Here is an 11,444-nt window from a genome sequence, read left to right as displayed (position 1 = left end):
AACAGGTACTTAGAAAGTTGCTTATGAATAAGGCTTTATATTGTAACTACGTAATTTTCGTAAGTTGGCAGTACTGTAACGAGCGTCGAACCTCGTCAGTCGTCACCCCTCAGTCCTCACCCAAGCGCGGACCAATCGTTTTAATTTTATATTGATTTAGTACTCTGTTAAGTGAAGACGTTTAGAATCTGTAAAAATACTGTCACAATAATAGGGCGTCTATGTAACACGTTGTGACGTTGTATTTTATATCGAATAATTTTAACAATACATTATCTTTATTAAGTTTTTATAAAGACGTGTTTGACTAAAGTGTAATTGAGTGAGAAAGAAAATATCAACTTACCAAAATGTTATACCTCGAGGATTATTTAGAAAGTATGTATTATAAATTTTGACTTTCAATATCACAAAGCTCGATCTCCATTACGGTTGGTATGCCTTCTGTATACAACAGCAATCATTGACTTCTTTTGGCGCGTTATTTAAATGATAATTTTGTTAATTAAATATTTATTATATTTACTTATAATATTTTCTAATAATACTTCCAGTGATCGAGCATCTTCCTCAAGAACTAAGAGATCGCTTTACAGAAATGCGTGAAATGGATTTGTCGGTTCAAAGTGAGTAAAAAATTATTAGTATTTTAAATTTAACTGTAAAACTTTTTTACTTTACTTATTTTACCCATCTATAAATAATTTTTACTGTATGCAAAGATAACATGGATACCTTGGAAAAACGAGTTCGTACTTTGTTCGGAGGCTGTCGGCGAGGTGATGTCAACTCAGAGCAAGCAGATACTGAGTTTGAAGATATTAGAAAGGGTTATAACAAGACTTTGGAGGAAGCAGATGAAAAAGTAACTCTTTCAAATCAAATGTACGACCTAGTGGATAGATACTTGCGTAGATTAGGTAAGATATTTTCAATACTAATTGAATTGATCATTATTTCTAGAAAGAAAATACTTATAGCTAGTTGTAATTTTCTGTGAGGACAGTGCCAATTTTTAAATTTCCTGATTTTTTTAGTTTCTATCCTCAAATAATTAATAGACTTAGATATATAACATAAAGAGTAAGCAGATATATAACAATAATTTACTTTACTTATTTGGTAATTTAGATTACTTGTAATTAAATCTATGTATTTTGCATGGACATAATAATTTTGAATAAAAAGGTTATTTAATGTTGTAAGTAAAGTGTAACTTTGATAATATTAACTTTATCATATGTGTTACAGATACAGAGCTACATAAGTTTAAGTGTGAACTTGAAGCTGATAATAAGGGAATTACAGAATTGTTAGAGAAAAGATCCCTCGATCTTGATTCTAATACAAACCATAACACATCATCAAATAATAACCATTATAAGGAAAGTAGGTGAGTGTAAAGTATTTTTTCATGCCCTTATACAAAATACATATTATTAGTTAATGATTTGTGTTAATTTCAAAGATAATAATTTTGATTGGTAGTTTAATGATAATATATACATAGTTTGTGAAACTTATTTAGGAAATGACTCATTTTTATTTTTAAATTCCTATTATCTCTATGCACTTCTGACCAGTGTTATATAAAAGTCAGCATTGGGCCTGACCTATCAAGATAAAATTTGTGAAAACTTAGAAATTGTGGAACTTCCTAAGATTTTTTAAAATAATGAGAAAGTTATTTTCTTATGGCAAGTAAAGTCATTGGTTGGTGATTCGTTGATTGGAAAATATCAGCTGGGCTATTCCATAAACACCTGAGTTTGTTTGTATACTAGCAAAATAATGAAAAATTATGGAATAGGTATGATGTATCTTATGAAGTCGAAGGTGAAAATTAAGACATCATCTGAAGTCAGATTATGTGATAAAGAATAATAGTTTGATGTTAAGTTATAGCAATAGTACCTTTTAATGTTTATTGTCAACCAAAAATATAGTATCTTTACAGAAATGAAAAATATGATATACAGCACTCGCCTTGAAAGCTGTGCAAACATTATAAAAATAAAAAATCAATGGCACTACAACTGTTTTAGGTCTGGGCCTCAGATTTCTGTGTGCTTCATGATCATTTTTTAATCGAATATGCAAGTAGCTGATCAGCCTTCTGTGCCTAACACACGCCGTCACTTTTTGGGTCTAAGACAAGCCGGTTTTCTCACGATGTTTCCTTCACCGTTCGAGCGAATGTTAAATGCGCACATGGAAAGAAAATCAGGGATGAGAGTCGCACGCTGAAGCCACTAGGCCAACACTGCTCAAACACTGCACTGTGCAAACATTAAGGCATAGTGAAAATTATTTATTTTATATGTGTACTGAAATATCAGACTTTATTTTTCGGTTTCAAGGATCGGTTCTCGTCCCTGGGGTCGTAGATTCGAACCCTGGCGGTGTACCAATGGCCTACTGTCTATTTGCGCACTCAACTCTAGCTCGTACGGTGACGGAAAATGTCGTGACTCAAAAGTTGCTTATTAGAAATGATTACGGAATAGATACAGATATCTGAAGGTTTAGCACCATTGGTATATATGTTATTTTATTATTTGTGTTTAATATAAAATCAAATGCGTTAGGTACCGCATCAGAGCAGAGAAACGTCGCGAAAGTTGGAGTAATAGGGAAGCTCGTTCCCATGGAAGTAACGGAAGTCTATCTAGAACTGATTCGGCTATACAGGTATATACTATAATATAGTTATGTAATTTGAATTATTTTGACGAATTTACAGACTTCAAAAACGTATTTCTATAACCTATGATTTCTCGCATACACATTTTCATAGTAACTTCTAAGTTTGTTAATTTCTTTTTATAATCGCAGAAAATATATAATATCTTTTAAAAGAACATTTTAAATGGAATAATTTGCTTGTGGTTCTTCACCTAATTGAAATCGCTGTTTATTACGTGTTGTGTATCAATGTTTTTGCACATATTCTGGCGATGAATTACAGTTAACATTATATTCCAAGAGGTACCTGCATAGGTATACAGGACAGAGGAAAATTTTGTTTGTTGGTTTATCTTGAATAGGGTCCAAAATTGTTTTACAATTAGAATCCTATGTTATGCGTGTGAACTTAGTCAACAGAAACATTTCAAAAAAGTAAAAATTCATATTATAATTATAGTCCTAAACCGCGTACGCTGCGGAAACTATTGACAATAGAGCAAAGTGATATACAAGAGTTTTATAGGAGATATAAATATCTACAAAAAAGCCGATACCATATGTCTAACATAAAAATATTCTTTATGCATTTAAAGACTAAGATTTGCTACGTTATCGGCGTTGGAAAAAAAATTACCGTCACATTTTTCGGTTACGTGCCATCTTTTTCTAGCCCTACCACGGTTGATTCGAAGCCACTAATAACAAAAATATATACCTAATAACAATAACAACGATAGTAATAATTCTATTGCAATTAATGAAATTCTTTAATAATCTTAGTAGTAATAAGGTAAAATGAAATATTTGTATTATTTGCATTCATGTCCATTATAATAAAAGCCTTTTGTTAAACTTTATCTAATTTAACTTTATTTAACCAATTTCTGTAAAATTGCATATAATAGGTGATTTTTCGAATAATAAGGTCATAAAGAAGTTTCATTTCTTACGTGTTTTCACTAGTACACGCACACACTTGTATTATCATTAATTTGTATGAATAAGATTGTATTTTGTATTTTCTAGGCTGCATTGGGTCGTGACTCGTACTCCTTGGGTCACGCGGGAAGTGCCATAGCGGCAGCAGCCAGTCAAGCTATTGCTGCTACGCAACAGGTAATATTTATTATTTATTAAATGTGGGAAATAAATATTTTCGATTTATATTTATAATATTTTCCAAATTCTGTTGTTCAAATTCAAAATCCTTGTTCTTGACCTGGCTAAGTATCTTGGCCAGCTGTATTTTACTTTTATAACACATTAAAGTTTTCCTTTCTTTTTTTTATGTATTGATTAGTACATAAACGTTTAATTAAATGGCGATATAGTATAATGGTTCAAGACTCGAGATATCGTTTAGTATAAAAATCAGTCAATATAAAATAATATCTTCGTAGATGCAGCAAGGGCGTCGCACGGCGTCCCTCAAAGCGTCCTACGAAGCGGTGGCCGGAGACCTCTCACATGCGCATACGACACACCATACGACGCATCACGATCATGGTATGTTACAACCCCTACAAGTCGCAGAAAATATATTCCTTTCATTTTGCGGTATCATAAACCATCACTACTTCTAAGACTTAATAAAAATAGTATTTTTTTCTATAAAAACTAAATTATATGATTACATTTATTAGGGATGTAGGCTATTAAGGAAAAACACGGTTAACATATAACTTCATATGACAATAAAATAAAATTAAATTTCAGGCTCGACCGTAGTGTCGAGCGGGCATCACAGTGGCCACGCCCACTCTTCTGGAAGCTCTAACAAACGCCACAAACAGAAGTAAGTTTGGTTTAAACAGTGGGAACTTTGCAGAAAAAACAATATATAATTGTATACTTCACCAAAAAAATATTAACAAACAGGAAATAGAATACATCAAACTACATAATACATAACAATTATAATAATGCATAATTCAATATTCTTCAAATACTATTAAATAATCAGCATTACCCATACTTATTATAACTAATTTCATATTTAGAACATCACAAATTAATTTTTAGCTCCGAAAAATTTATAGATAATCTAGTCTGTGACACATTTATAGTTTATTTATATTACAGTTTAATACTGACCGTTAATTTATAAACTAAGTATTGTATTCGAATTTCGAACGTCAAACCATACTTTAATATGTATTTATTCTTACAGTGCCACATACTTTTCTTGAGTGTCGCTGTCATGGATATTAGTATTGCCAGTAAATAAATATTACCATTAATAATTTGAAGTCATGCAGGCTAAATTAATAATTTATTGAAATGTCTTAAAAATCAATGTATGCTAGTATCTAGAAACAGTTCTGTAAATGTAACAAACTTTGGAACAACTGATACGATAGGTTTTGTTACCTGTGCTATTAATATAATATCTTTTAACATATCTAGCAGCAATCAGAACCGTTCGATAATAAGGACTTTGCAATTGTTATTAATAATGCAAGGAATAACAATAAATATTATTATTATTATAATATAACATTTTAGTTGTATTTTTATTAGATGTTTGTAGATAGTAAAATTATTTATTGTACGTACCAAGAAATTACAGAAAATAAACAATGTCAAGTCTGACATTTCAAAATGGCGACGGTAGACCAATTTTAGCTGCTAACCAAGAAAAGTATGTGGCACTACATTCTATTTTTTTACTAATCTGTGGCTGCGGTAGATTTGGGGCTATCCAGGTTTTATTTGGTTAAAGGTTAATGACATAAGATTAAGTAGTGCATGAAACTATACATTACCACCCCGTGCTTTTGAAATAAGCAGAGTCCTAACATTCTGGAACATTTAGATAATATTCTGTTTATTAAACGATACAGATGCTCAATCCTTTTTTGATTAAAAAGCTTGTCGACCTCGCTTTGAACACAAAACACGAGTATTGTGTAAAGGCGTTCTAAATTCAAATATTTTTGTAGTATTATCTATATATAAGATAAGAGAAAGATTCTCTAATATAATTTTTTTTAGGAAAAGCTATTCGTCGAGCACCGCATCTCTTCACGGGCAGGCATCAATGGCTGCCAGTCGCTCATCGTCGCCTACACTTGTGTAAGTAATGCTTTAACCCGTAAGTCATTCTTTGTCGTATGTACGGTTTCAATATAAATGACACGAGTGGTTGTTACAAGGGCCTTCGTATATTGATACGTCCGCTTGGGGTCCGTCAAAGAACGGCTATCAAATGAATCTTGAAAAATTACGAATAGTAACTGCGTTTTGTAGTGTTAATAATTTAATTAATGAATGCATTATTTTACAAATAAATTTATTTTTATTCGGTGTTTCAATATGTAAAAGTGTTTTAGTAGAAGATTAGTAAAGATGTATTTACATACATATCTTTTATACATATATGTATGATTAAAATATGATTTATTAAAGATGTGTGTTACATTTGTTGCAGGCCTATGACTAACTCGAACGTTAACAAAGTAGTTATCGAAGAGCCGGTAGAAGAGGAATGGGCATATGACCCCAACGAGCCGCGTTACTGTATTTGTAACCAGGTGTCGTACGGAGATATGGTTGCCTGTGACAACCACGATGTAAGTTCTCGAAACTTAAAAAATATTGGCCATATATGACCTGTGTGTTCCTTAAATGGAACGGTCTTCCCGTCTTAACTAATTTGTGTGAGGGTCATTCAGGATGAGAGAACCATTTCGTAAAATGTTTTAATGGTTGTTTAATTATGAAAATTTCCTTGTTCCAGTGCCCGTACGAGTGGTTCCACTACCCGTGTGTTGGTATCACAGCACCTCCGAAGGGCAAATGGTACTGCCCGCAGTGCCATACAAACATGCGTCGCAATCGTGCTCATCGCAAGAACTAATGAGAACTATCTATATATGTCTCTAATACTCCTTTTTTAATATTCTTAGCTAACTTGCTAATATTTGCGAAATGTAGACGAGGGCAAAATATATGTATTTGCCACCATTGTATGGCAAATAAATTAATAAAAATTTCCAAAATGTGCTCTTAATTTTATTAGTTCAATTAATTTTTGTTTTTATTTCCTAAGCGAGACAATGTGAGATTACATTCGAGTAGGGCATAATATATTTTGTTTGCCACGAATTGGTAGTTAAAATACGGTATAAATAAATAAAACTGCAGAAAAAATTAGTTTTATTTTTTAGTTCTTACTTTATTTTTAAATATTTAACTTGCACTTACGGGTACGAAAATAGTAGAGCCGAATATCCTTGTATCTAGATATAACAAAAACTTAATTAAAAAAAAAAAAATTGCTTTAAGGACTTTCACATATTTGCACAGTATTTTATGCTTATTAATTATAACTTTGAACATATAATAGAGCTTCTGATGTAACAATACCCCATTACTATTGTAGGTATGTTTCAGAAATGAACAAAATTAATTTTTAATATTTTTTTGTCATGTATGCTTCTTTATAACAATATGTACAAAAGTTTTTAATTTATAAATAACCCAAAAATGCACGGCGAGAGTTTATTGATAATTGAAAAGATTTTCAAAGTTGTGTAAAATTAATATTAAAAAATATTTGAACAATACTTTTTTATGCCTTATCCGAAAAATAATGAAATCGTTGTTTCCGTTTCATAATAACATACAAACTAGGCTCCTGCAATGTTCTGTGACGATATTTTGCTAAATCTTTGTAAAATTAGGTCAAATTTAAAATACATTAATGAAAATTATTAAATCTTCAAAATTAAAATGTTTCCTTATTTCATTCATAGACTATACACATCAAAACATTCAAATTAAAAGTTTCTTGTACCGATAAAAATAGTGATGTTATCAATCTCCACATAACTCAACGCATTGCCTATTTTATAGTATATTATAATCTATTAAAAATTTACAGTAATAAAAAAATGTGTGTATACGTTTTCCATTGGCATCTAAGTTAATAAAGTATTAACACATCACTGCTAGAGTCTCCGTGAATTTTTTTTATTTATTTGTTATTTAAAATAATGTACTGTCAAATGACTTTATCTTATTGATTTTTATTCGTTCTTTTGATCATATAATTTGATTAACATTAATCAAACCATTACCATTCCCTCATAGGTCGGCAACACACGTCCATAAGCGGCGATTAGCACTTTATTCAAAATGCCCCCCGCTCGTTCGTCACATGTCCAATACAGAATATTGGCGTTGACATTTCATTAATATTTCTACCATGGTAAGGTTGAAATCTACATTCCGATCACTCTAATACAAATGATATATTTCATGTATTATTAATGCGTTGTGAAAGTTATCGTTATCAAAAATTAACAATAATTGTTGAAAAAATTGTTGATAAATCAAACAGTAGGTAGATGTTATAACAATAAAGCATCAGGCGGTTTGATTCCCAATAAAAAGCAATGTCTTATTTTTACTTGTTAGCGTCCATTCCATTCTAATAAAAATCGTACCAATTGGATTTAATGATATCCCCAAAATTGTCTAACATTCTAATTGTATAACATTCACAATGCGTATTTTCTCATAAATAATAAAATATAACATGTAATCTTATTAAATAAACTCTGTTAACACGTCCTGTTTTATTTTGGTAAAGATCTATAGAGTTTTAGTGGTTTACCAAAAAAATGAAGTTGTGACCTTCCTCTAACCTTAAGGGAAACCCATGACCAGTCTAAGTACTGAGTGGTCGGCCTAAAGCCCCCAGTGGCTAAGATCTAGAAGTTGTTTGTGTACTTGGAACAACTTATCATCGTTCTAAAGAAACAATATTCGTATTATGGTTACGTGACAATTATTCTCTATGGGTTAACAACATTTATGTATTAAGAAAACACTTTTTAAACGGATTGAAGCTATGTATTATTATTAAAACTTATAGTTATTTACATAATTTTAATTTTTTCCGCCGGTTCCGGTGACGGTCACGGAATACATAGCTTCAATCCGTTTAAAAAGTGTTGTCTTAATGTGTAAAAGCTATGTTAACAAAAGACAACAACATTTATGTAATTTAATATTGTACATTATTATAAAACTGTGTGGTTTTTTGGTGAATTCAAGTGAGGAGTGAGGACGTCTTGAAACCATATATCGGGATATTTTTTTATTATTATTTTTTTCTTAGACAGCAAGAAATATAAAATATTGTTAGTTGTACGTTTTTTCAGCGTTACTAAATTTTATGAAACCTAAGGGTCAAGTCTGTTAACAAAAAGAGTCCAGTAGCACGTGTACAAATTGTATATATTATCTATTATATAATATAGATATTATATAATGTAGACTAGAATTATGTGTAGCCAAAAAATCTTAAATGAGCCTCGACGGGCTGTGAATTAAGATAAAAAAGTTAAAGATGAAATTGATGAATGGGCTTTACAGTATTTCACATAACGCCTTTGGTGATAACTTAAAAAATATATTATAAAAGTTATTAACTCTGCCTCTGACGATGCCTCTGTTCAAAATGACCTTCATGGAATAAAATATTGGGGCTACTTCTCTGCTCGGTGTTCTTGGAGATCCTCAACCTAAACAATTTTTTCATATTAAATACTTTTGAACAAAAACTGCTTGTATATGAGCTTCACGGCTCACCATTGATATTTAAAGATCATTTACAGCTTGCATTCATTAGAACAGAATTTTCTCATAGGCACACGTGCCAGTGTCCCAGGACTTTTGAAATCTATTAAACATTTTTGACATCACTGTACGATCGGAGATCTCTAGCCGTCGTTGTATTCTTATAGAAACGATTAAATTCTAAAATTCAAAAAATTCAAAATTCTTTATTTGTTTAGCTATATGTACAATAGAATTCAGATTGAGGCCTCCCTAGTCAGTCAGAGACATGTCACGGGGAAGCATCGCTCTTCTTTAAATTTACAAAGTTTCATCAAGGGTAACCAACACAATTGGTTTTAAAAACGAGGGTACTGTAAAAATAAAAATATATGAATATATTATGATGACTATGTAATTGTGTGTGTTTGTGGAAGACGAAACAAATGTGTACGCGTGTTGCATGAAAAGATGGATTAAGGAAAAAATATAGTAGAGGATCTAACAATGCTTCTGTTTTGTTATAGTTGAGTGTACCGAGCCAATGGTTTGAAGTTGTTTTATATTTGTGGTATGTGAGATTATGCAAGCAAAGGGTTTTATTTAAAATATTATAGAGATAAGCTGAGCGATTGTTGAATTGATTACGTGCAAAGATAGTTTTGCAAATTGTGTAGCTAATTATATTATTGTTATTATTATTGGGTCCTTTTTTGAGGGGTGTTTGGTCTATGTGGAGAGGTTGCGTGGCACTCCTAAAGGCACACCGGCAAATATAGAGCTGGCGTATAGTCAGTAGTTTACAAGACTTGTTGACAACTCTTCATTTGGAAATCTTTTTTTTTACCTTTATTTTTGACATTTTATTTATACCTGCTCCCTGAGCTCTTTCTAGTGCTAGAACTTTGGTTATCGCAGAACCACCCCACACTGTGATATAAGAGGTGATAACAGATCGATGTTATGTTTTACACACGGTATATATGATGTTTGGTTCCGCTACATGACGTAAATTGCAAAGAATCCAGTTTAACTTACGTATCCTTTTTAAAACTGCACCAACACGAGCGTACCAGTTTAGATTTTGGTCAATAATCTCACCTAAGTATTTAATCTGTTTCCTTCACCTTAAGCAGCGTGTCACAGCCGCAGTCTTTACTACAATTGCAATTTAGTTTGTGTAATTTTTAAGATTAGAGGGGGGTTGGCTCTTATCACGTATTTAAGTAATGTTTTTGTTTTAGATGGGTTAATAGTTAGCTGACTGCTGATTAAGTACGCGTTCATTTTGTGAAGATTCTTCTGCTTCTGCTTCCTCCGATTAAATGGTCTAATACAGAACGAAACCTACGTAAATTCTAACATATATTATATTAACATTAAAACTAAACAAATTTTAGTATGGTCTTTGGTTAACATAGCTTTTATAAAATTGAAAGAAAACAATTTTTTTAAACCGGATTTTATAGTTTTTATTAGTTTCTTCTTCTCTATTTCGGAGGTGTGATTTTTATTAATATTGTTTGTAAGTCATTGTCATATATTTTAGAAGAATCTAAATACATATACGATGTGGTGTACTTTCATAAATAAATAAATGTCGTTAAACTGAAAGAAAAAACCTGATAGCATAAACAATATTGAGATACGTGAGCAGTATAAAGTATAATAGAGGACGTAGTGACAAGGATAAGAAAGGGAATGCTTAGGTATTTTGGTTATCTGGAAAGGATGAATGAGAAGCGACTTACTAGTACGACATACAAGGCGTGTTAATATATCTAGGAGGAACCAGGCATAGAAATTTATATCATATCGGAATTTATAAAAACGTTGCTGCAATATGTCAACATTGCACTTCTAATTCAGATCCAGTTGTCAGCTCAGCATTACCACTAAATCTGGGAGAAGTTCTATCGAATATGGAGACGCAATTAATCATTTAAAATCACTACTCATTTAACTGTTTTCTTCATGGTGTTGAAGTATATGGGCGAAAGACAGCAAACATTTGTTTTACAGCATGTATCATTTTCGCTTGGAGGTTCTAGTAAACAAATATTATGAATTAAGGGTTGGAACAAAAATGTCCGCTAAAAATTATCATTAAAAAAATAAAGAATTCTAACAAAAGTATAATTTACAATAATTATATTATTTGTAGCTTGAGTAAGCTTTAGATTAGTAGT

General features: G+C 31.3%; 1 protein-coding gene across 1 annotated transcript; it reads left to right on the top strand.

The window, feature by feature from the left end:
- Positions 1-147: 147 nt before the first annotated feature.
- On the top strand, positions 148-6,834 carry LOC123713602 (inhibitor of growth protein 3). Its single transcript, XM_045667351.1, has 11 exons — positions 148-378; positions 555-626; positions 723-920; positions 1,252-1,393; positions 2,589-2,691; positions 3,715-3,804; positions 4,089-4,194; positions 4,405-4,483; positions 5,683-5,763; positions 6,119-6,260; positions 6,428-6,834. The coding sequence occupies exons 1-11, from the start codon at positions 351-353 to the stop codon at positions 6,545-6,547; spliced, it is 1,161 nt and encodes a 386-aa protein (XP_045523307.1). The 5' UTR covers positions 148-350; the 3' UTR covers positions 6,548-6,834.
- The last annotated feature ends 4,610 nt before the right edge of the window (positions 6,835-11,444 follow it).

The sequence above is a fragment of the Pieris brassicae genome, chromosome 8, assembly GCF_905147105.1.
Source record: "Pieris brassicae chromosome 8, ilPieBrab1.1, whole genome shotgun sequence".
NCBI lineage: Eukaryota > Metazoa > Arthropoda > Insecta > Lepidoptera > Pieridae > Pieris > Pieris brassicae.
Note: the sequence above shows the minus strand (reverse complement) of the source record. Positions and strands in the feature narration are given on the sequence as shown.

Bases quoted from the DNA above. Each gene is read 5' to 3' on its own strand.
- LOC123713602 (XM_045667351.1), top strand. From the start codon at position 351: ATGTTATACCTCGAGGATTATTTAGAAA. The intron at 627-722 runs GTGAGTAAAAAA...CTGTATGCAAAG, and splicing joins AATGGATTTGTCGGTTCAAA to ATAACATGGATACCTTGGAA. The intron at 4,484-5,682 runs GTAAGTTTGGTT...AATTTTTTTTAG, and splicing joins AACAAACGCCACAAACAGAA to GAAAAGCTATTCGTCGAGCA.